This window comes from Oryctolagus cuniculus, chromosome 5, assembly GCF_964237555.1.
Source record: "Oryctolagus cuniculus chromosome 5, mOryCun1.1, whole genome shotgun sequence".
NCBI lineage: Eukaryota > Metazoa > Chordata > Mammalia > Lagomorpha > Leporidae > Oryctolagus > Oryctolagus cuniculus.
The window spans coordinates 133,624,914-133,650,330 of NC_091436.1; the positions used below are offsets into that span (position 1 = coordinate 133,624,914).

A 25,417-nucleotide genomic window follows, 5' to 3' on the forward strand; every position below is an offset into this window, starting at 1 on the left:
CTATCTCTGTGCTTTAGTTAGATGTATGTATGTTGTATGTATGTATTTATATTTGACAGAGTTACACAGTGACAAACAGAGAAAGGTCTTCCTTCCACATACGCCTACAACACCAGGGCTGGGTCAGCCTGAATCCAGGAGCTTGGGACTCAGTCTGGTCTCCCACATGGGTGGCAGAGACCCAACTTCTATACCAAACGCCTTCCCCAATTGCTCTTCTTTCAGAGCACCTTACTCTTTTTGGAAATGAGCATCATTTAAGATTTGCCTGTTATTCTCCACTTCTAGCTTAAAAAAATCTTAGTTCTATTTTCTTGTATTTTAACTTCATTTTAGGACATTTTCTCTCCCTGCTTGGCAGCAGTTATCTCATCTACCAACTCTTGGTCCCTATTGCTTACACTTTCAGAAAAAGAGCTTCTCTCAGCATTTGTCTTCTGCCCCTAGAGAGGTTCTACCTGATCTTGTTGGATCATTTGTCCATTCCTGTGGGGCATGAGTTGAGTGGGGCCATGTGGTTGGCCGCTTTGCCAGGATGTAGAGAGGCAGTTCCTGAAGGAAATGACACCAAGCAGAAGATAAAGCTCTGAGAGTAGCAATCTAGTCTCTGAAATCTTTCCAATCCAACGAGTTGTAATTTTTAAAAATGTTTATTTTTTGAATGAGAAGTAGTTCTTCTTTGTTTTCTTTTCTTTTTTTTTTTTTTTTTTTTTTTTTTTTGACAGGCAGCGTGGACAGTGAGAGAGACAGAGAGAAAAGTCTTCTTTTCTGTTGGTTCACCCCACAATGGCCGCTGCGGCTGGCGCACCGCGCTGATCCGAAGCCAGGAGTCAGGTGCTTTTCCTGGTCTCCCATGTGGCTGCAGGGCCCAAAGACTTGGGCCATCCTCCACAGCAGAGAGCTGGACAGGAAGAGGAGCGACAGGGACTAGAACCCGGTGTGCCGGCGCCGCAGGCAGAGGATTAGCCTATTGAGCCGCGGTGCTGGGTGAGAAGTAGTTCTTATGAGAAAAATTGCAGAATTGTATTTAAAAGGATAAATAGGATACTTGCTTTGTATTCTCCCACATTCTTATGCTTTACTTTTTCCTAAAAGGGACCCCTGTTAACAGTTGTTTGTGTCCTTAAAATCTTCCATTGTGTTTATATATGAATATATGCACAGACATACTTTATTTTTAAGAAAAATATGATAAGTGAATCATACTATATTATTCAACCATTTTTCTTTTTTACTTAAAAAAAATCATTGAGAGAGAAACAGAGAAAGCTTTCATCCATGAGTTCACTCTCCAAATGCCCACAATGGTCAGGATTGAGTTGACCTGAAGCTTGGAGCTGGGAAGTTAGTCTGGGTCTTCCACATGGGTTGCAGGGACCCAGTGACTTGAGCCATCACCACTGCCTCCCAAGGTCTGACTCTCTGGAGTCAGGAGCCAGAGCCAGGTATTGGATCCAAGCACTCCAGTATGGAGCACAGTCATCTCTTAACCAGTAAGCTAAACACTTACCCGTCTTTTTCATTTTAATGATGTATATTGTAGTGCTTTCTTTCTTTTTTTTTAAGATTTATCTTGTCTATTTTTTTCTTAAAGATTTATGTATTTCAAAGAGTTACGGGGTGGGAGGAGGCTCGGTCTTGCATCTGCTTGTTCATTTCCCATATGACTACAGTGGCTAGTGCTAGGCCAGGATGAAGCCAGGAGCTTCATTTGGGTTTCCCACATGGGTGGCAGGGGCCCAAGCACTTAGGCCTTCTTCCACTGCTTTCCCCAGGCTATTAGCAGGGAGCTGGATCAGAAGTGGAGCTGCCAGGGCATGAACAGCACCCATAAGAGATGCTGGCATCCTGGGCAGCACTTTACCCGCCGTCCCACAATGTTGGCCCCTGTTAAGGAGCTTTCCTTGAAGACATGCCGAACTTAACTGCTTCTGTTTATTACAAATTAAATTCATTTGTTTCACACTAACAATAAAGTGATGACCTTTTTCCTCCTCATTTCCTGCTCAACTAAAATATCTAGAAACTTTGATGTTATGTGAAATACATCAATTTAGATCAAGCTTGTTTGTATTTATTTATATTTTTCATTTATTGAACTGTTAATTCTCCATAAAATAAAGAAGTAATGAGAATGTTTTTTCATGTGTACAAATTTGTTCATAAGCTAAAATATGCAGTTGCATTCTCCCATTTTTATTTTATAATAATTGCATAATTAACCTTACAGAGTACAAAGTCACTTCTTGTTGTGGGGAGCAAACCGGACTAGACTGTTACTGGAATTAAGACTTGTTCTATGCATCTGCTCTCCCACAGTATGGCACTGGGAGAGAAGTAAACAGCTTCCGCACAGCTGCCTCCAGTTCAACTAATAAACTGTAGGACTTGCTCCTGATTGGAGAGCGGCGTGCTCGGCGTGTGGGCAGCCGAGTTGGGATTGGCGGAGGAGGACTATAAAGGAGGAGAGAGACGGCATGCACGGGGAACATCTATGGGGAACATCTAAGGGAACCCGTGCAGCCCCCGAGAGAACCGGCCGGCGGTGTGCCGCTCCCCTGCGGAAGTGGGGAATGTGGCCAGGGGGAACTGCCCTTCCACGGAGGTGGAAGGGATAGTAGCCAACCCGGGAAGAACCAGCAGCAAACCCGGGGAGGGCCGAGCAGACGAAAGAACAGCGCAGGGTCCTGTGTTGCTCCTCCACGAAGAGGGGGAGCGACATCTTGTGATAACTTGAGGGGTATGATCCCTAAGATACCCAAGTGTGAAACCTTAAGCCAGGCATGTGCTAGATTCTACTTGAACCTGAAAACTATCGTAGCAAATACTTTTAAAATAAGAAATTTCAGATACCCAAAAAGAAAAAGGATAATATTATAAGCACTTAAGTAGGTCCTACCCACCTTAAAAAATAAATTGCCTTATATCTAATGCCCATGTGTACCCCTCCTTATATTACAATTCCCCTGTAGATTAGTAAGTCCTTTTTTTTTTTAATTTCTTTATATTTTAAATATGTTGCCCATTCCCAAGCAACAGATTTGTATGTTTCTAAACATTGCAGTTTGCTATATTTTACTCCATCTCATGTTTGTGGAAGTTATTCATTCAGATGCATTCTGTCTCACTGTTGAGAATATTTCATTGTATCATAACATACTTACCTAGTCTTCTGTTGTTAGACATGTAGTTGATTCCAGCTTTTGACTATTACAGTGCTGCTGTAAACATGATCACGCATGCTGCTTCTAGGATGTTCACAGAAGCATGATTCATGATAATCAAAAGCCCGTAAATTGATATGTGGGTAAATCTGGCATATCCACATAATGGAATATTATTCAGCTATAAAAAGAAAGAAAACACTACATGAGATGGAAAATGAGACAAGATAGAATAAAATAAATGGAGTGTACAGAGGCCCTAGTATCTGAATTGGTAGTTCCAGAAAGTGGAGATTACATTCAGCAGGGAATTTTTTGAGCTGAGTGAGTCTCTAATTTGCCAGGACAAAGTGCATAGCAGGATATACTTTTTTTTTTTTTTTTAAGATTTATTTATTTATTTATTTGAAAGGCAGAGCTATAGAGAGGCAGAGGCAGAGGCAGAGAGAGGTCTTCCATCTGCTGGTTCGCTCCCCAAATGGCTGCAACGGCAACAGCCAGAGCTGAGCTGATCTGAACCCAGGAGCCAGGAGCTTCTTCCAGGTCTCCCACATGGGTGCAGGGGCCAAGGACTTGGGCCATCTTCTACTGCCTTCCCAGGCCATAGCAGAGCTGGATTCAGAATTGCAGCAGCTAAGGCTCAAATCAGTGCCCATATGGGATGTCCCCAACTGCAGGCAGCAACTTTACCTGCTACACCACAGCGCCAGCCCCGAAATATAGACTTCTAAAAACCCATTCAGGAAATTTCAGAACATGGGGATAGAAAGGAAGATCTGTGGCTCACTAGGCTAATCCTCCGCCTGCGGCGCTGGCACTCTGGGTTCTAGTCCTGGTTGGGGCGCTGAATTCTGTCCCAGTTGCTCCTCTTCCAGTCCAGCTCTCTGCTGTGGCCCAGGAAGGCAGTGGAGGATGGCCCAAGTGCTTTGGCCCTGCACCCTGCAGGAGGAAGCACCTGGCTCCTGGCTTCGGATCGGTGCAGCGTGCTGGCTGTAAGCAGCCATCTGGGGGGTGAACCAACAGAAGGAAGACCTTTCTCTCTGTCTCTCTCTCTCTCTCACTGTCTAACTCTGCCTGTCAAAAAAAAAAAAAGGTAGGAAGGAAGGTCCTGAAAGAAATAACCTTCTAGAGTGGAAAAACAACTCAACAGAAATACTTGCTTCCAGAAATGGTTTGAATCTTTAAACAGTGATTTTTTTAAAATTCCCATGATACTTGAAGAATTTGGGTACTTCAGTATTGTAAAATCTGATTTTCATCACTTTCAGTTACAATTGTGTCTACTATGAAAATTGTAAAAGGTAACATTTACCTTCATTAAATTTAAATCAAAGATCTGTTTGCTTTTCCATCTTAATCTCACATTCAGAATACTTGTTATTTCCACTTAGGAACTTGAAGCCAATTCACTACTAAGGTTTCCCAAAGATATGTCTTCACTAAAAATGAACATTGAATCATGCTGATTTATGGCTACTTTTGTGTACTCTGGGGACAAAAAAATTACTACAAATTGAGAAAGTTGGAGTGGCCACCAACAATCTAAATCTAAATCATTAGTCATACTCACCAAGGTATTGTTAGGTCTTAGTAGCTCAGTAATACCCTATAACTGGTTTTGCTATTAAAATTCTTTTGTAAAATTTAATTTTTTGAAAAAACAATCTGGTCAAACAGTCTTATGAAAAGATAGATATTGAAAACTGGAAATTAAAATTCCTTTACCTTTAACTACTGAAAAGTATATTGTGTAATCCTGCTTTATTTTTATTAATTTTTTCCTTAAAACTCCATAAAGCAGGCAGCTGATCAGTGTCAGAACCTAAATGCAAATCTGTTTTTCTGCCTCCTAAACTTACCAGTGTAGAAAACTTGTGATGATGTGTTCATTTTTTATAAAATGACATACAGTGTACAAAACTTGATAACGTGATGGTGAAAGGAATCAATAACATTGTAAAATAGGGTAGTTTTTTTTTTTTTTAACTTAAAGGTACCTTGTTTTTAAAAGAGCAGTTCAGTTGAGAGCTGAAGAGCCCCAGATATAACGAGTCATTATGCTCTTGCAATGTTGCATGGCTCGTGGAGATAGTGTTTTTACCTGTCAGATAACCAAGCTTTCTACGCCAGGGCTGATGGGGATGGAGCTTACTGCAATCCTTTTGGAAAACTATCATACTACATGACAGTCCTTAAAAGCATTCCTGACCACGGGTTCGGAAGGAAATAGTCCAAAATATTAATAGTTCTCCAGATTGAGGTGTCTGAAAATGAATGTTTTCTAAGTTTTCTACAATTAGCATTTCTATAGATGGGGGAATGTCTCTGTATCTAGTAGTTAACTTTCGGGGAGTAATTCTATTTTATTTATTTATTTATTTTATTTTATTTTTTTTTTTGACAGGCAGAGTGGACAGTGAGAGACAGAGAGAAAGGTCTTCCTTTGCCGTTGGTTCACCCTCCAATGGCCACCGCGGCCGGCGGGGAGTAATTCTAAATTCAGAATAAATATTACTAAAAATACTTGACAGCTTTATTTTAGTGGTGAAATCTCTGTGTTACATGTCCAGCTGAGAGAATGTGCCAAAGTTGTGATAATTCTAAGGGAAACATTGAGATTCAAGAGATTGCATAGAAACAGTGTAACTGGAAAAATAGGAAACACAATTTTTTTTAAACATTCTGTGATTACAGAAATATTTTCATGAGGATACAACAAAATAGTAGAAGAAATTCCAGTAGCTTTCTCAGTGACTTTTTTAAAACTAGTGTCTTTTTTTTTTTTTTTTTTTGGCAGGCAGAGTTAGACAGTGAGAGACAGGCGGAGGATTAGCCTGGTGAGCTGCGGTGCCGGCCAACTAGTGTCTTCCTAACATGAGATTAGGCTATAACTAATATTTTCCTAGGCTGCCACTTGGTAATCCTCTACTTACATGGCTGAAAGTTTAGTGAGGGAAAAGTTTGATGTCATTTTCTAAAAACTATTTTCTTCTGTTCATATGGAATGAACATGTTTGTATCATTTCTTAGATCTGAAACTCAGCACCGAGGTTCTGCTCCCCACTCTGAGAGTGACCTACCAGAGCAGGAAGAGGAGATTCTGGGATCCGATGATGACGAGCAGGAAGATCCCAATGATTACTGTAAAGGTAATTCCATAAGGAGGTACTACGGCGTCATCTGTTTGTGCTTCCTCATTTGGATATTTGGTCTGTCGAGCATAAGCTAGAAAACAACCTGAGGCTGCAACTATAATTATATGTTTAGTTTATAGAGGAACAAGAATATTGTGACACATAAATTTGTTTTTATTTGAGGATGAGATTGTTCTACAGGGTATCACATGTTTAAATCATTATTCTTATTCACTGGAATTTGTTTTGTAACAGGAGCTTAGTAATACTGAGTGGCTGATTTGAGTGTTAAGATTTTGTTCTGTTAAATTGTACAGAAACTTTATTTGATAAAAGTTGTATAGATGCTGAAAATTGGCTGTGATATACTTCTTCTTACTATTTGTAATTGTTTCTCATCTTGGTTTTTTTGATTATATCCTCTGTTGTTTCTTCCAGGAGGTTATCATCTTGTGAAAATTGGCGATCTATTCAATGGGAGATACCATGTGATTCGAAAGCTGGGCTGGGGTCACTTTTCTACAGTGTGGTTATCATGGGATATTCAGTAAGTTTCAGTGGTCCTGTAAAAGAATCAGTGAGATGACGCGTATGTTTTCATCTGATTTTTCCAAGGATGATTCAGGCTTCAGTCTCATCTCTAGGCTGATTTCCTGGCATTTTGTTGTTGATAATATCATCTTTATGATTTTGGACAAATCACTTTCCACTCATGAAGAATCAGTACTATATCTCTGCCTCTCTGCCTTAGAGACAAAAGGTTGATTAGTGTCAGTAAAGCAGTTGTAGCTCTCAAATTCAAAGTGTTGGAAATATTATAAGTAAGTGTCTTCTCACTGGAGCAGAGTTAAATTTTTAGATAATGGTCAAGGGGTGGGGAACCTTTTTTCTGCCAAGGACCATTTGGATATTTATTACATCATTAGCAGCCATACAAGATTATCAACTTAAAAGTTAGCCAACTACAAATTTTATTTTTTTATTTGAAAGTCAGTTACACAGAGAGAGGAAGAGACAGAGAAAGATCTTCTATCTGATGATTTACTCCCCAAATGGCTACAATGGCTGAGGCTAAGCCAGGCCAAAGCCAGGAGTCAGGATCTTCTTCTGGATCTCCCACATGGGTGCAGGGGCCCAAGCACTTGGGCCATCCTTCACTACTTTCCCAGGCACATTATCAGGGAGATGAATTGGAAGTAGAACAGCCGGGTCTCAAACCAGTGCCCATATTGGATGCTGGCGTTGGAGGCGGCAGCCTTACCCACTACGTCACAATACTGGCCCCCTGTTACAGATTTATTGAATTTTGAATATTTAAAAGTGTATTGGCAGGGCCAGTTCTGTGGTATAGCAGGTTAATCCTCTGCTGTGGCGTCGGCATCTCAGATGGGCGCCAGTTCTAGTCCCGGCTGCCCCTCTTCCGATCCAGCTCTCTGCTGTGGCCTGGGAAAGCAGTAGAAGATGACCCAAGCACTTGGGTCCCTGTACCCATGTGGGAGACCTGGAAGAAGCTCATAGCTCCTGGCTTTGGATCGGCACAGCTCTGGCCATTGCAGCCATTTGGGGAGTGAACCAGCGGATGAAAGACCTCTCTCTCTGTCTCTGCCTCTCTGTAGCTCTGCCTTTCAAATAAATAAATAAATCTTTAAAAAAAAACTGTATTGTCTTTGATGAGACAGTGATTGCTATTTATGTACTTTTTTGTTATTTGAATTTTTATGATTTTTCTCATTTTTTTTTTCATGCAGATACTTCTGTCTTCTTATAGCAAAGTATTTACTTTTTTAACTTTGCCTAACAGATACAGAGAATGCTTCTGATCTGGTGGGATTTCCCCTCTTAACTTATCCCCATTTCTTGGTTTTACTTGTTTCAGGTAGATGTTCAGAAGTTGGATTTTTAACTTACAGGAAATGTTCAGTGACTGAGATTATCTGAAAATAGATTTTCTGACTCTAAGTGAGGTCTGGCCAATTAGTGCCACTAAAAGATACAACAGATCGAGGCCGGTGCTGCGGCTCACTAGGCTAATCCTCTGCCTTGCGGCGCCGGCACACCGGGTTCTAGTCCCAGTCGGGGCGCCGGATTCTGTCCCAGTTGCCCCTCTTCCAGGCCAGCTCTCTGCTGTGGCCAGGGAGTGCAGTGGAGGATGGCCCAAGTACTTGGGCCCTGCACCCCATGGGAGACCAGGAGAAGTACCTGGCTCCTGCCATCGGATCAGCGCAGTGCGCCAGCCACAGCGCGCCGGCCGCGGCGGCCATTGGAGGGTGGACCAACGGCAAAGGAAGACCTTTCTCTCTGTCTCTCTCTCTCACTGTCCACTCTGCCTGTCAAAAAATAAAAAATAAAAATAAAAAGATACAACAGATCGATAGACACACCTTGTGTTTGACTCTAGGCAAACATCACATCAGTATTTGTACTCTCTGTCTCCTCACAGTTATGGTTAAGTGTTAGCTTCCTGGGCCAGACATTTCGTGCAGTGGTTAACAACCACTTGGGATGCTCATGTGCCTTACCAGGGCCTGGGTTAGAGTCCGCTCTGCTCTCAGTTCCAGCTGCCTGCTGATGTAGACCATGGAGGTTAGGAGGGTGACAGCAGTGCGGGCTCAAGTAATTGGCTCCCTATCACCACATGGGAGACCTGGATTAAGTTCCTGGCTCTCAGGTTTATCCTGCTCCAGCTCCAGCTGTTGTAGGCATTTAGGGAGTCAACCAGTAGATTGGATTCTCTATCTCTTTTGCCTTTCTGTCTCTCCCCCTTTGTTTGGTAAATAAATCTTTGAAAAGCTTTAAAAAAAAAAAAAAAGAGTGGGATATTTCATCTTAATTGCCTCTGTTTTGTTTCTTAGGGGGAAGAAGTTTGTGGCAATGAAAGTTGTTAAAAGTGCTGAACATTATACTGAAACGGCACTAGATGAAATCCGGTTGCTGAAATCAGTGAGTATTAGATCATATATGTGAAGTGCAAAGCATAAAAGTCTTATTGAATTAAGACACTAAGTGGTAGACTCTTTAGCATGCCTAATTTTACTATAAAATTGCTACATCCTTAAAGAGATGGAGGAAGATTGATATTTACACTTTTCTGTGCATGTGGAGGGGAAGTGGTGGTATTTGGTTTGATTAGAATTCCTCCTAAACACACACGTATGAAAAAATACTTTGAAATAAAAATATTCATTGAATATGTTTTTATGTACCAGGTAGCACTGTAATAAATGTTTTTCTCTCTTACTGTGATAAAAGGAACAATGTTTGAGTAAATATATCTTTTACAGTGTGATTAGATCAATAGTTGATCCCTTGATTCCTAATAACCTGGAAACCCATAGTCAGTTTGGAGGCCACATTTTGAGCAATAAAATGGTTGAATTAGTCTGGAGTTGATTTGTTGCAGGTGTTGCTGCTCAAACTCTTGGTTTATTTCTTTACTCTCCTTTTGACTAAATGCTGCCTCTTCCCCCTACAGGTTCGCAATTCAGACCCTAATGATCCCAACAGAGAAATGGTTGTTCAGCTACTAGATGACTTTAAAATATCAGGAGTTAATGGAACTCGTATCCTTTTTTAAGAACCTATTCTTAATAAATTGTGAAATAACTGTCCCTAAGAAAGGAACCAGATTTGTGTAAGTAGCAAAGATGTCTTTTCTCAAGGCAAACTGCAGTAAAGCTACCTTTCACTGTATACTTAGAAACACGCATCTGAATTGTGTCTGTTTTTTTGAGGTATCTTTTCAGGATATTGCTTCAGGTTTTCCCCCCGTTTCATGCAAAGTAAACTAGCATGAAAGAAATATTTTAAGTGAATAGCCTTGTATTACTAAATAAAGGTTCTGTAAGCTTTATCAAGTTGGCACAGACTTTTTTTGTAAACAGATTTATTTTATTTATTTGAAAGAGTTACAGAGAGAGGAGGGTCTTCCATCTGCTGCCCTAAATGGCCACAGTGGCTAGAGCTGAGCTGATCTAAAGCCAGGAGCCAGAAGCTCCTTCTGGGTCTCCTACATGGGTGCAGGGGCCCAAGGAGCTGGACCATCTTCCTCTGCTTTTCCGGGCACATTTGCAGGGAGCTGGATCAGAAGTGGAGCAGCCAGAACTCAAACTGGCATCCATATGAGAGGCTGATACTGCAGGCTGGGGCTTTAACCCACTGCACCACGGTGCTGGCCGCTGGGACAGGCATTTTAAAGGAAGTGATTTTCTAGGAAAAATAATGAGTAAATAAGAATTTAAGGTAGATTTATTTATTACCCACCAGGCCTTACTATTTTTTTTAAAGATTTATTTATTTATTTGAAAGTCAGAGTTACACAGAGAGAGGAGAGAAAGAGAAAGAAGTCTTTTATCTGCCAATTCACTCCCCAACTCCAGCCACAGCGGACAGAGCTGGGCCAATCTGAAGACAGGAGTCAGGAGCCTCTTCCAGGTCTCCCCCATGGGTGTAGGGGCTCAAGAACCTGGGCCATCCTCCACTGCTCTCCCAGGCCACAGCAGAGAGCCGGGTGGAAGTGGAACAGCCAAACTCAAACCGGTGCCCACATGGGATGCCAGCACTGTAGGCAGCAGCCCTACCCACTATGCCACAGGGCCAGCCCCCAGGGCTCACTGTTTAAGAGACTATATGTAGGTTGTGTTTATAATTAAACAACTATGATTGTTAACAATCTATCATGAAAAGACTGTTTTAAAAAAATATTTATTTATTTGAAAGGCAGAGAGAGAGAAAAAGAGATCTTCTATTCACTGATTCACTCCCCAAATGGCTACAATGGCCAGGGCTGGGTCAGGCTGAAGCCAGGAACCATCTTCCACTGCTTTCCCAGGCACATCAGGAGTGAGCTGGATCCAAAGCAGAGTGTTAGGGACAAAACCAGTGCTGTGGTAGCCAGCATTACAGGCAGCATCTAACCCACTGGGCCTCCAAAACTGACTTGTTTATGTTTTTATTTATATTTTTAGAATTTTAGAGTTGAAAGAAACCTTGGCTGATTTTCTTTACAAGTTACAATCGAAGTGATCTTCAGTAAGCTCATTGAAAGGTTGCAACAGCTATGTTTATAAATGTCTAGATTTGTCAGAATAAAAGGTGAAGTATTATTTTTCTCAGATTGAAAAATTTAAAATTACCAGTCCAAAAACTATTTTAAAATCTAAGGAATGGAGCCAGCGCAGTGGCTCACTTGGTTAATCATCCACCTTGGTGCTGGCATCCCATATGGGTGCCAGGTTCTGGTCCCGGTTGCTCCTCTTCCTGGGCAGCTCTCTGCTGTGGCCCAGGAAGGCAGTTGAGGATGGCCCAAGTGTTCGGGCCCTGTACCCACATGAGAGACCAGGGGGAAGCACCTGGCTCTTGGCTTCGGATAGGCGCGGTGCACCGGCCATGGTGGTCATTTGGGGGGTGAGCCAATGGGGGGTGAGCCAATGGAAGGAAGACCTTTCTCTCTGTCTCTCTCTCACTGTCTAACTCTGCCTGTCTAATAAAAAAAAAAAAAATCTAAGGAATGACATTTCATCTGTCATTCTACTTTCTGTGCTTTTTGTAACACATTGCCATTGATGATTTTTTTTTAAAGGAAAATGAGGTGCATATGACTGGTTTCATGTGGACTATGGGAAGAAATGAAGAAATAATGAGAAAAAGAACAAAGTGATATGTGAAAAATATCAATGTGACGTTCCTTTAAAAAAAAAAAAAAGATTTGTTTATTTGAAAGGGGAGTTACAGAGAAGGAGAGAGATCTTCCATCTGCTGTTCACTCCCTAAATGGCCTTAACAGTCAGGGTTGGGCCAGGTCAAACTCAGGAGCTGTACCCCTGGGTGCAGGGGCCAGAGCACTCGGGCCGTCTTTCACTGCTTTCCCAGACACGTTGGCAAGGAGCTAGATCAGAAGTGGAGCAGCCGGGACCTGAACCAGTGACCATGTGGGATGCTGGTCTGCAGGCGGCAGCTAAACCCACTGTGCCACAGCACTGGCCCTTGAAGTTAGTTCTTAGTCATTTCCTGGAGGAAATAAAAATCAAAGATCCCCAGATCTCTAAGGAAAGCTACTATATCCATCTTAAAACAGTATCATGTGTGTATGTAAAGTTTACACCGATGTCATAGTAGCCTTGTCATTTGCCACATTTCTTTGTAAGTAGAAAAGTACAAGTAAAACTGTAAGATATTTTATGTTCTCAGTAATGTTGAGTATGTTTATTTAGGCCTAAGCAAGAATTTTTTTTAGATGTCTTGGCTGAAATTTCAAATTCTGAGATATTTTCCAAACATTACTAGATGGTTTCTCTAGTTGTTCACTACTGAAGCCTTGTTTTATTCTCCTCTTGTCCTTAGCTATTTCTCTGTCTGCTCTTCTTCCTACTTATCTCCCAATTGTCATGTCTCTGCTTATTTGCTATTAAAAATTGCAAAGGGTATAACTAGAAGCACTGTGATAAAGATTAAGGAGTTATATCATGCTTCTGCCTCTATTCACTTTCATATCACAACATACCTGCACAGAGGTATATATCGTACTTTTTTCTATGTCTGGGCATACTGCCTTTTTTCTGGATTGCTGTCCTTTCTCACATTAATGTTGGTTACTTTTGATTTCAACATAAATTGGCTAAATCTATGTCTTTCAAGGTTGAGGGGAGAAGAGTGATTGAGAAGGGACAGCTGGCCCTCTCTATGATATTGAAATTCATTAGTGAGTCATTGGCTATCAATATGACCTCCTCTGTATTTAGGGTACTTTTTTTTTTCACTGTGTACTTTGTCTCTTGCTGATACCTCTTATTCATAACGTACCCTGCAATACAACCCTTACTCAGTTTTTTCATCCCTTTGGTGTTTCCTTTACATCATCTCTCTGAGACTTTTTTTTTCTTTTCATGTTTCCCTTTGATTTCAGTTATCCTGTTTTTTATAGAAAGCTTTTATTTAATATAAATTTCATAAGTACAACTTATTATAGCGGTTCTGCCCTCCACCCCCAAACTGTCCCACCTCCTACTCCCTCTCCCATTCCATTCTTCATTAAGATTCATTTTTAATTATCTTTATATACAGAAGAGCAACTCTATACTGAGTAAAGATTTCAACAGTTTGCACCCACACAGACACACAAAGTATAAAGTACTGTTTGAAGACTAGTTTTACCATTAATTCTCATAGTACAACCCATTAAGGACAGAGGTCCTACATGGGGAGTGAGTGCACAGTGACTCCTGTTGTTTATTTAACAATTGGCACTCTTATTTATTTATTTGACAGGCAGAGTGGACAGTGAGAGACAGAGAGAAAGGTCTTCCTTTTTTTGCCGTTGGTTCACCCTTCAATGGCCGCCGTGGCCAGTGCATCGCGCTGATCCGAAGCCAGGAGCCAGGTGCTTCTCCTGGTCTCCCATGTGGGTGCAGGGCCCAAGGACTTGGGCCATCCTCTACTGCACTTCCAGGCCATAGCAGAGAGCTGGCCTGGAAGAGGGGCAACCGGGACAGAATCCAGTGCCCCGACCGGGACTAGAACCTGGTGTGCCGGCGCTGTAAGGCGGAGGATTAGCCTAGTGAGCCGCGGCGCCGGCCCCTACTCATTTTTAACAGGGATCAGTTTTCAATTAGATTCAGTTATCCTGCTGATCTTAGAATTTTCTTTTCAGATTTATTTATTTATTGAAAGGCTGAGTTACAGAGAGAGTAGGATCTATCATGCACTGGTTCATTCCTCAAATGGCCACACATCCAGGGCTGGGCCAAGGCAAAGCCAGGAGCTTCTTACGGGTTTCCCATGTGGGTTCAGGGGCCCAAACACCTGAGCCATGCTTCCCTAGGCACATCAGCCAGAGCTGAATCAGAAGTGGTGCAGCCAAGACTCAAACTGGTGTCCATATGGGATGCCACCATCATAGGCAGTGGCTTATCCTGCTATACCACAGTGACACTCCCTGTAAATTTTCTTATGATGCCTCTGTCAGTCTTTTTACTATCAAGCTATCTAGTTTTTCTTTTTTGCTCCATAACCAACTGATGGGTCTTCGTCAGCCAGTTTTCTAAAGTGCTTGTATCATTTTTCACTTCCACTAGCATAGTATGCGAGTTTTAATTATACCACATTCTCCACTACATTTGGTTATTTTTCTTGTTGTTTTTTTTTTTGTTTGTTTGTTTTGTTTTTTTTAGGTTTATTTTATTTATTTGAAAGCCAGAGTGACAAAAGAGGGAGAAGGAGAGAGAGGGGGAGAGAAATTGTCCATCCACTGACTGATTCACTCCCCAGATGGTTGAGGCTGGGTCAGGGGAAAGCCCAGAGCTTACAGCTGCATCTGGTTCTCTCTCATAGGTGGCAGGGGCCCAGGTACTTGAGCCATCTTTGTGCTTGTAATTGCTGGTGATAAGTTTGACCACAGTCCCTTCCAGATTTCTCTGTTGTAAAAGTTCCTTGTTTGTTTTCTAATAATTAAGCCATCAGTGGAATGATGCTTTGGTGCTGTGACAGTCCTTTTACCCAGCAGATTAGTGTTCATTGATTCTTACTTAGTGATTGCTGTAGTGATAATAAAATGGAGATTACCTTGTATATTTATTACTTGGTATTCTTCTCTAGAGAAGTCACTTCCTGAGGTCAGTGCTGTGGCATAGTAGGCTAAGCCTCCACCTGCAGTGCCAGCATCCCATATAGGTGCCAGTTCATGTCCCAGCTGCTCTTCTTCCAATCCAGCTTAACCTGCTGTGCCACAACACCTGCCTCAATCAGTTTTTCAAATGTGCAGTAAGATGTATAGCTCAGAGTCCTACCTCCCTATCTAAGTGGATTGATCTTCCTCTGATTTTCATAGGAAGAGCTCATTTATATAGTTCTTTTATAGATCACAAAGTACTTCATGTGAGACTGATGCTGTGGCAAAGTAGGTTAAGTTTGCTGGTGGTGGTGGTATCCCATACAGGCACCGGTTCATGTCTTGGCTGCTCCACTTCCAATCCAGCTCTCTATTGATGTCCTGGGAAAGCAGCGGAGGATTGCCCAAGTGTATGGACCCCTGTACCCATGTGGGAGACCCAGAAGACGCTCATGACTCCTGGCTTTGGATCAACTTAGCTCTAGCCTTTGCAATTATTTGGGGAATGAACTAGCAGATGGAAGACCTTTCTGTCTTTCCCTCTTTCTGTCTATAACTCTACTTCTCAAATAAATAAATAAGTCACTTCCTTCCCTTCATGTCCTTCATGTTTACTTTAATAATAGTATGGATTTAATTTTTAATTTTCATTTTTAAAGATTTATTTTATTTGAAAGTTAGAATTACAGAGAGAGGGAGAGATAGAGAAATCTTCCATTTGGTTCACTTCCCAAATGACCACAACAGCCAGCAATGGGCCAGGAACATTAGCAGGGAGCTGCATTGGAACTGGAGCAGCTAGGACTTGAACCAGCGTCCACAGGTGATACCAGAACTGCAGACAGTGGCTTAACCCATGCCACAGCACTGGCCCCTCTTTTTTTTTTTTTTAAGATTTACTTATTTATTCAAAAGCGAGAGTGACAGATCTGCCATCCACTGGTTCACTTTCCAAATGCCTGGAACAGCCTGGGTTGGGCAGGCCAAAGCCAGAAGCCAGAAACTCCATCCGTATCTCCTAGTAGATAACAGGGACCCAAGTATGTGGGTCATCTGCTGCCTTCCCAGGTGCAGTGCATTAGCAGGAAGCTGGGTCTGAAGCAGAACAATCAGGATTCCAGCTGGCACTCCAGTGTGGGATGCTGGCATCACAAGCAGTAGCTGAACCTCTGCACCCCCACACTGGCCCCTCATTCTATTTTTAATTACTATATTAACTCAAACGTCATTCTTGGTCAGTGACACCCTCTTCAAAATGGCGGCTTATATCTTCATGACTTTTTCCCTTATTTGGTGGTACAGCATCAGCAACGTATTCCAAGCTTACCCTTTCCAGTAGCCTTGAATTTGACCATTTTTTCCAAGGAGCCTAAACTTTGTTTTAGTGGGGAATCCTATTTAGACCAAAATTCTGGGCAGTAGGTGATTAGTATATATGTATGTTTGAACATTCCAATATATGTAGAGTTCCTGGGGGTAGAAGACATCAACATACTGCTACGACCCCTGCAGTGAGCCTGCACAACCAGTCAGCTTAAGACTTCCTGCTTATGGTGTGATTGGGATGTTTGTATGCAAGGAGAACACTTGGTGGCGCTAGATTATTATTATTATAATATTATAATATAATCATATTATTATTACAATATTAACTTTGTAAACTGCAGAGCATAAAGCAAGTCTGTTTGCTATTTTTTAAAAATATTGGTGCTTTTAAGGAAGAATTTGTTTTGCTTTGAGTGTGAAGGAGTGGTGGTGGTTAGGCTGGACATTAGTTGACTTTTACCTGAAACTGATCAAGAGCCTGAGCCCAGTAATCTCATTCCTTACGTGGATAGGTTTAATTTTTTCTTTTACTGCTGAGAATTTTTTTAATTAATTTATTTGAAAGGCAGAGGTACAGAGGCAGAGAGAGTGAGTCTTCTATCCGCTGGTTCACTCCTCAATTGGCTACAAGGGCCAGAGCTGGGCCGCTCCAAAGCCAGGAGCTAGGAGCATCCTCCAGGTCTCATGCGGGTGCAGAGGCCCAGGCACGTGGGACATCTTCTTCTGCTTTCCCAGGCCATAGCAGAGAACTGGATCGGAAGTGGAGCAGCCAGGACTCGAATCGGCACCCATATGGGATGCTGGCACTGCAGGCTGCGGCTTTTGAGAATTTTAATGTGCATGATTTTACCAGGAAGCCAGCCCCTCACAATTTTCTGTTTCATGGGTATTTTTATTAACTATAGCATTAAACTGTGGAATTTTAGAATATTGACAACCATATATTTTTTTCAGTTAAGCTCCATAACTTTTTGTTATGTTTTGAGAAAAAATAATATAGAACGTTCCCCTTGGGGTGGAATCCACATCTTGTCTCGCCCTGTTCTTTGCTTGTGCTTGTTTTCCTCCTTAAAGAACTTCCAGATATCTGCATGGTGTTTGAAGTTTTAGGGCATCATCTGCTCAAGTGGATCATCAAGTCCAACTATCAGGGGCTTCCACTGCCTTGTGTCAAAAAAATTATTCAGCAAGTATGTATCTTCATCTTGGTTATATGATGGTGATGGCTTCGTATGTGTGTGTATGTATGTATACATATATTTTTCTCAGTGTGTTAAGGAGTCTCCAATTTCCAATAGAATTTTCATTTTAGAAGCTAGATTTTTTTAATTGTTAGAATTAAATATTTTGTTCATCCTTGGGGGTTTATCGTGTTTGTTTTTTTTTTTTTCTCTCTCTTTAAATGTGTTAGCATAACTTTCCCCCCCCAGGTTCATCTGTTATAATTGTTAGGGATGAAGGGCTCTGTGTATGTACCTGACTTTGGAATATTGGAGCCCTTACCTAATAAGTTTTGGTTGTAAATATTAATTATATTTTAACAGATTTGCTATGTCAAATTATTAGCATCTTTTTATATAACATTATTTGTTGGCATTCTCTAAATAGCTTTTGATGTACATTATAGAATTTTATCATTTGTAAAGCAAAGTACTAATATTTCAAGAGGCAGATAATTTGTTTTGGGTAGCATATCTTTGAAGGAACTCCAAATTGGGAAGAAAGAGATCTGTTTTTTATCAGTGAGGAAATATGAGATAAGATACCAAAATCTCTTTTATCACCTACCTTTCAACACTTTAAATTGTATATTGTGAGCATTTTTCTCAGTCTTTTAATGTCTATATTTAAAGTCTCCAAATAGAATTAGCTTTGTAAAACTTGGGCAGTTCACAGTCTTTCTAGGGAAATTTCTTGGTGCTTTTTTTTTTTAAAGTGTTATTTGTAGAAAGCACTGCCATGTCATTTTTTTTTCCAATGTTGTAATTTCTTCCTTCTCCAGAAAGACTTGTATTTGTATTTACAGATCTGCTCTTTCCCATTCAGGTGTTACAGGGCCTGGATTATTTACACACCAAGTGCCGTATCATCCACACTGACATTAAACCAGAGAACATCTTGTTGTCAGTGAACGAGCACTACATTCGGAGACTGGCTGCAGAAGCAACAGAGTGGCAGCGATCTGGAGCGCCACCACCTTCCGGGTCAGCAGGTGTGTTTTCTTAGGAGGATTTTTGTTCTCTTTAGAAGCTAAATGTCCATTTTGATTCTAATACCAGGGAGTTAAACACCACTCTATTATTTAACATAAAATATTAAGAAATAGTATCAGCCTTCAAGAGACTTATTTTATTCTCATTATTACTCCCATATGGGAAGAAGTCTTGAGATTGTTGTCTTTTACGTAGATTTATGTTGTCTAGTATAAAAGCTAATTCGTATTCTTGTTTATAAATGATTTTTCTCGTGATTTGTTGGTCATGCTTACTTCTTAACATAATCACCTCTTGCCTTAATCCCACATGCTCACCTATGGATCTGTGTTCTGCAGAGGGGAAAAATAGTATTGCTATTTAGAGCATGACTGGTTTGACTCTTGTCTTCACTGTTGTCTGGGAAACCTTGACTGAGTTCCTTGGTTTCATTTACTCTCCTGCACCAGTTATTGGGATTAAATTTCAGGTTAAAGCAGTTAGTAGTAAGCCTCAGAATTTTGTTGTGTAAATAAATTATGGTTATGATTTTTTTCCCACTTGAGGTACAAATTTTAATTTTAGTAGTTTAAACATACTTGAAGAACTTTATTATTACAAATTGAAATATCAGTTATAGACTTGTTTTTAAATTTTTTTAAATTTTATTTGAAAGGCAGAGTTACAAAAAGAGAGAAAGAGATCTTCCATCCTCTGGTTCACTACCCAAATGGCCATAATGGCTAGAGCTGGAGCATACTAAAGCAAGGAGCCAGGGGCTTCTTTTGAGTTTCCCATGTAGGTGCAGGGACCCAAGGACTTGGGCCATCCTCCACTGTTATTCCCAGGCCACTAGCAGGGAGCTGAATCAGAAGTGGAGCAGCCGAGAATTGAACCAGCACTCCTATGAGATGCTGGCACTGCAGGCAGCAGCTTAACCCACTGTGCTACAGTGCTGGCCCCTATAGACTTCTTTTAAAAAACAAGCTTGGAGGTGAGAGAAATGGAGTTCTTTGGGTATAGTTTCAGTTTGCAAGATAAAAAATTTCTAGGAATCTGTTAAACTGTTGTACAATAATGTGAACATAGTTAATGCTACTGAACCATACACTTAAGAGGCACTAAATTGTATACTACAGGTTGTTTTTTAAAACCATGATTACAAATATTTTAAAAGGGAAGATTGAAGATCCCACCTAAGCTAAACTGTTTTCCATAAGGTGTTATTTTATATGTCAAATTACTGTAGACCTTGGTGTCACCTAGACTCCCCTCTTAAAACTGACAAGAGCCGAGAAGGAAGAATTGGAGATGAAACGTGAGGGTGAGGAGGTGGTTGCCTGTTACTTTCTGCTGGAGGCAGAACAAGGAAATAGGAAGCAGGTGATTTCAACAGCATGTGCAGTGGAACCTGGAAGTGAACACTTTATACCTTTGCATAGATCAGGGCTACTGGGCAAGAATTCAATTTATTTAAATTTGGCAGCTTTTCTATGCATCCCTTAAATACAACAATAATAATGTGGTTTTCCCCAAAGTCACTTAAAAACAATAGTCTCCCCTACAATGTAGGCTATACAAGAAAGACATTTCTCGTAGGAGTGATCTGAGGTTATATTATATTGCCTACTGTATGCCAGGATTCTTACTTAGTTTTCTTTTTTTTTCAGTCAGTACTGCTCCCCAACCTAAACCAGTAAGTATAAGGTGTTTCTATGTTTAATTCTGATCTGTGGGCTGTGGGCATGGGTACTTCTGTTTGGATGGTTGTAGTTTTTTGGTTGGGAATCAAAGGGAAAAAAAAAAATCCCTGCACTTCATGATTTTCTCCAGTTTATTTCCATGCAGTCTTAAGCAGGTTTGTAATGGTGAGGCATCTATGAATCTGAATGTGTCTCAGTATGTTAGCACCACAGATGGCTCAAAAAGCCAAGATTGCTGTTAACTGTGTTTTTACTTGGTTTCATAACACTATCTGTATCTTTTTAAGTTAAATGAAAGCCTAAAGTTCTGTGTTAGGGAAAGAGTAAAATTTAATTAGGAAGTGATTAAAATTAACAGTTATCTCCAACTAGGGGTAATGGATTAGCCACCTGAAGGCTTTATTTGTTTGTAATCTCCGCCCAGGCTGACAAAATGTCAAAGAATAAGAAGAAGAAATTGAAGAAGAAGCAGAAGCGCCAGGCAGAATTACTAGAGAAGCGAATGCAGGAAATTGAGGAAATGGAGAAAGAGTCGGGCCCTGGGCAAAAAAGACCTAACAAGCAAGAAGAATCAGAGAGTCCTGTTGAAAGACCCTTGAAAGAGAACCCACCTAATAAAATGACCCAAGAAAAACTTGGTATAAATAGAGCATCACAAAAATTACTTTATGGCACACTTTGACATTAATTTATCATTGTTATATAATTAATAGTTTTATACATACAGCACATCTCTGGGGGTGTCCTTGCAAGAATACAGATTTTATCATAAATGTTAGGCAGGTAATACTCAAATGTAATTTCTAACTTTTCTCAGGAAAAGTTTAACAATTGGGTAAGGATGAGAAGATCTTTGTCCTTCCATAGATAGGTCTTAGATATTAAGTTATGTTTTTTGTCACTCGGCATGAGTTATAGAAAATGTTTTGATCTTATAAGAAATTTTTCTGTTCTTTCCCACATACACAAAGATCCTTTTTTGTTTGTTTATTCCTTAGAAGAGTCAAGTACCATTGGCCAGGATCAAACACTTATGGAACGTGGTGTAGAGGGTGGTGCAGCAGAAATTAATTGCAATGGAGTAATTGAAATCATTAATTATACTGAGAACAGTAATAAAGAAACATTGAGGCTTAAAGAGGATCTGCATAATGCTAATGACTCTGATGTCCAAAATTTGAAGCAGGAACCTAGTTTCCTAAGCTCCCAAAATGGAGACAGCAGCACATCTCAAGAAACAGACTCTTGTACACCTGTAGCCTCTGAGGTGTCAGATACCATGCTTTGCCAGTCTTCTTCAACTGTAGATCAGTCATTCAATGAACAGGACATCAGCCAACTGCAAGAAAGTATTCGGGCAGAGATACCCTGTGATGATGAACATGATGAACAAGAGCAAGAACATAATGGACCACTGGACAACAAAGGTACCCAAGAGATAACACTTCCCCAGCATCCCTTCCCTGCACAACACATTCATGATGTCTACACTGAAAGTGCTAATGTGTTTTGACTGTAGGTTTATAGCAGGTATCCAGGTTACTTCAATGTGTAAGTGTTGTAACTGATTTTAAATTTTACCCTTGTGTACTGCGGGCACAGCATTTCACTTGTTGTCATGAGGACAAAGATTTTTGATTCTAGAAACTCAAGGTGCTGCTGTGTGCTCTTTTTAATTTAATGTAGAAAATTTATTGTAGGTTTCCAGTTGGAGACCTAACTATGCAACTCTTACCTTGGAAACTTTTATTATCTTTTGTGGATATTTCTGTGTTCATTAAATAGTTATATTGATGGTGCCTGTTGTCTGTAGGAAAATATGCTGCTGGGAATTTTCTTGTTAATCCCCTTGAGCCAAAAAATGCAGAAAAGCTCAAAGTGAAGATTGCTGATCTTGGAAATGCCTGTTGGGTGGTAAGTCGGACTTGTCTCAGTGCTATGTTTTGAAGTAACTGAGAATAAATGAGAATTTAGACCTGCACTGAAATAAAAGTGCTACTTAATACTTACAGTGGTTTTCACTTTTTCTTCTAACCTTTAATTATGGATATATTCAAATGTATTTATGAAAGTGGAAAGAAGGTTGTAGTACAGATGATCCACCCCAGTTCTCAGCATCACCCAGATTCAGTAATTTCAGCTCCTGGCCTGTCTTGTTTTATCCATAGCTTCACTCACTTTCTGTTGTTTTGTTTTTTTATTTGAAAGGCAGAATTACACAGAGAAAGAGAGAGACGTCTTCCATCCACTGGTTCATTCCCCAAATGGTCACAACAGCCAGGGCTGGGCCATGCCAGACCCAGGAGCTTTCTCTGGGTCTCCCATGTGGGTACAGGGGTCCAAGCACCCAGGCCATCCTCTCTGCTTTCTCAGGCTACCAGCAGGAAGTGGAGCAGCTAGGACTTGAACCTGTGCGCATATGGGATGCTGGCCCTGCAGACAGTGGCTTAACCCTGTACACCACAGCAACAGCCCTCTCACTGACTTTCATGCTTTGCTGGTATACCTGGGAGGCAGCAGATGATGGCCCAAGAAACTGAGTTCCTGCTACCCATGTGAGAGACCTGGATGGAGTTCCTGGCTCCTGGCCAGCCCTTGCTGTTAGGAATGTGGAAGATCTTGATCTCTCTCTCTCTCTTCCCCACTTTCTCTTCTACTCTACCTTTCAAATAAATAAATGAATACTTTAAAAAATTTACTTACATTATGGAGACTTCTTTGTCAACCAAGAATTTATGTAAGATTCCATTGATTACATACTATTCCCTGGTATACTATAATCTTTAACATGTTTTAGATTGCTCTTTGTGATGCAAATCTTTTTATTAAGTATTATAATTTTTTACTAGGTATGTAGAAGATTTGGGTTATTTTTAATGGACATCATTTTATCTGTTACATAAATCTCAGAGCCATATGCTCTGTAAACAAGAAATGGTTCAGACCCCAGCAGGATCTCATTCCCAATATTCTAGAACATTGTGATAAACTGCTAGCAAAAATGAAGTCTGAACTAAGCACTGAATTGCAGGAATGTGGAACAGCTTTCCAAGTAGGTAGAATTAGTCTGCCATACTACTGTCTGGTTCAGGCCACCAGATACTTTGACTCAGATGACTGCAGTAATAATTGTAATAGACTGCTCACTTTCGTCCCTTCTGTCCTTGTACCCCCATAGACTATTGTCAACTTGGCTGTCAGAGTGATCCTTTGTAAATGGGAGTCAAGTCAGATACTCTTAACCTTGCATTGACTCCTCTCAAAATGAATGCCAAAGTTCTCATCATGGTTCATACAGCACCAAGCAGTTATTTTCTGCCTGGAACTTCCCAAAATAGTGTGTTTAACCCACTCGCTCCTCTTCTTTAAGTTACTCTTCAGATGTCATCTTAATCAGAGAGTGCTTCCCCTGAACACCTAAATAATTTGCAAGCCTCCATTCTCCAAACACATATACTTTTATCATAGTCATTCATGTATTTTCTCACTGTATCCCTCCCTCTCACCTCCTTTTATTTTCTACACAGCACTAGTCATAATCTGATAACTGTGTTTATTTACCTAATTTCCCTCTCCATAGAACATATATCCTTTCACAAAAACTTTTTATTCACTGCTGTATCTGTAGTACTTAGGAAAGTACCTTGCACATAGCAGGCACCAGTTGTTCCCTAGGTCTGTATGTCTGTGTTAAGTTTGCACTCATCCATTTACAAAGACTAAAGTTGTGTGTAAGGCAGAGGGATTATTTGGAGCTAATAGCCTCAAAATGATACCTAAGAAATTGACTTAATGGCAACTTTGGAAAATTTCAGAGAATTTATTTTAATCTCCATTATTAAGCAATATTATGCCTTTTAGAGTAAATGAATTTTAAAATAACTGTTTCCTTATCCATTTACTTAGCACAAACATTTCACCGAAGACATTCAAACAAGGCAATATCGCTCCCTGGAAGTTCTAATAGGATCTGGATATAATACCCCTGCTGACATTTGGAGCACGGCATGCATGGTAATGTTGTTAACCTGCTGGCCTTCACGTACTACCTGATAGTTACATACCTTGTCCTGTTTGCTAGTTTTAGTAGACCAGCAAATTATTAGCAAAAAAAAAAACTTATAAGTAACTGATCACAGATACCTGTGTCTAGAGAAGTCTGAATTCAAAAAGCCTGTTGTAAACATCTGGCATTTTATTTGGTTACTACCAAATTCTTACTAAAGACAAGGAACCAACAGGTGCAGCGGTGGAGGAGACATTGGAAACAATGACTGTGAAGCATTGTTGGTTTTCACTGGAAGATGGCAGATACCCTGGCTCTTTCAGCACTGATCTCTGTAGACCAAGGAAACCCCTGGAAACTGCCTTAAGCTGTGAAATTCACCAGCTCCTCACTTTGCAGCTCACAAGATAGGAAGCCAGTCATCCACAGATAGATAGCTTGCTGCTTGGTCCCTGACAATTCAAATGATCAGATCTGGTTGATAGCAAATCATTTCTCACAGACAACATCACATTGGAATGTGTTCTGTGAGTATTGTTTCCTAAAACAGAGTAAGCACCTCAAGATCTGTCCTCCTTTTATCACAATTTATAATTTATAATTGTATGTTTATTTGCTGAGGGGTTTCTCCTCCCATAGGTTTATTTTATTTTATTTTTATTTATTTATTTATTTATTTTGACAGGCAGAGTGGACAGTGAGAGAGAGAGACAGAGAGAAAGGTCTTCCTTTGCCGTTGATTCACCCTCCAATGGCCGCCGCGGCCGGCGCACCGCGCTGATCCTATGGCAGGAGCCAGGAGCCAGGTGCTTTTCCTGGTCTCCCATGGGGTGCAGGGCCCAAGCACCTGGGCCATCCTCCACTGCACTCCCTGGCCACAGCAGAGGGCTGGCCTGGAAGAGGGGCAACCGGGACAGAATCCGGCGCCCCGACCGGGACTAGAACCCGGTGTGCCGGCGCCGCCAGGCGGAGGATTAGCCTAGTGAGCCGCGGCGCCGGCCCCTCCCATAGGTTTATAAGCACCGTTTTGGCAAGAATCATGTCTGTTATGTATAGTTAAGGGTCTGGTTCAGTGCCTGGCACACCTTGAATAGGTGCTTGCGATTCATTTCTGATGCTACCTACCTATAGTATAGACTTCGCAGAGTAGGAGCGTAACTCCCCACAAGAGTGCCCTCATTTCAAACACCAACCACAATCCCCAGGGTCTGCTAGCTGCCTACACTGCTAACTTAGTGGCTACAAACTGGGGGCTCCTACTTCCTCCTCAGGAAGTGTTAAAACTGCTAT

General features: G+C 40.9%; 1 protein-coding gene across 1 annotated transcript in view; it reads left to right on the top strand.

Moving 5' to 3' along the window:
- SRPK1 (SRSF protein kinase 1) overlaps positions 1-25,417 on the top strand; it is a 71,487-nt gene that overhangs the window by 29,753 nt on the left and 16,317 nt on the right. The window contains 11 exon segments of the mRNA XM_070074152.1: positions 6,195-6,313; positions 6,737-6,845; positions 9,151-9,238; positions 9,771-9,858; positions 17,310-17,416; positions 18,273-18,438; positions 20,089-20,114; positions 20,546-20,759; positions 21,120-21,548; positions 21,935-22,035; positions 24,028-24,135. Coding sequence (XP_069930253.1) covers positions 6,195-6,313; positions 6,737-6,845; positions 9,151-9,238; positions 9,771-9,858; positions 17,310-17,416; positions 18,273-18,438; positions 20,089-20,114; positions 20,546-20,759; positions 21,120-21,548; positions 21,935-22,035; positions 24,028-24,135 — 1,555 coding nt within the window.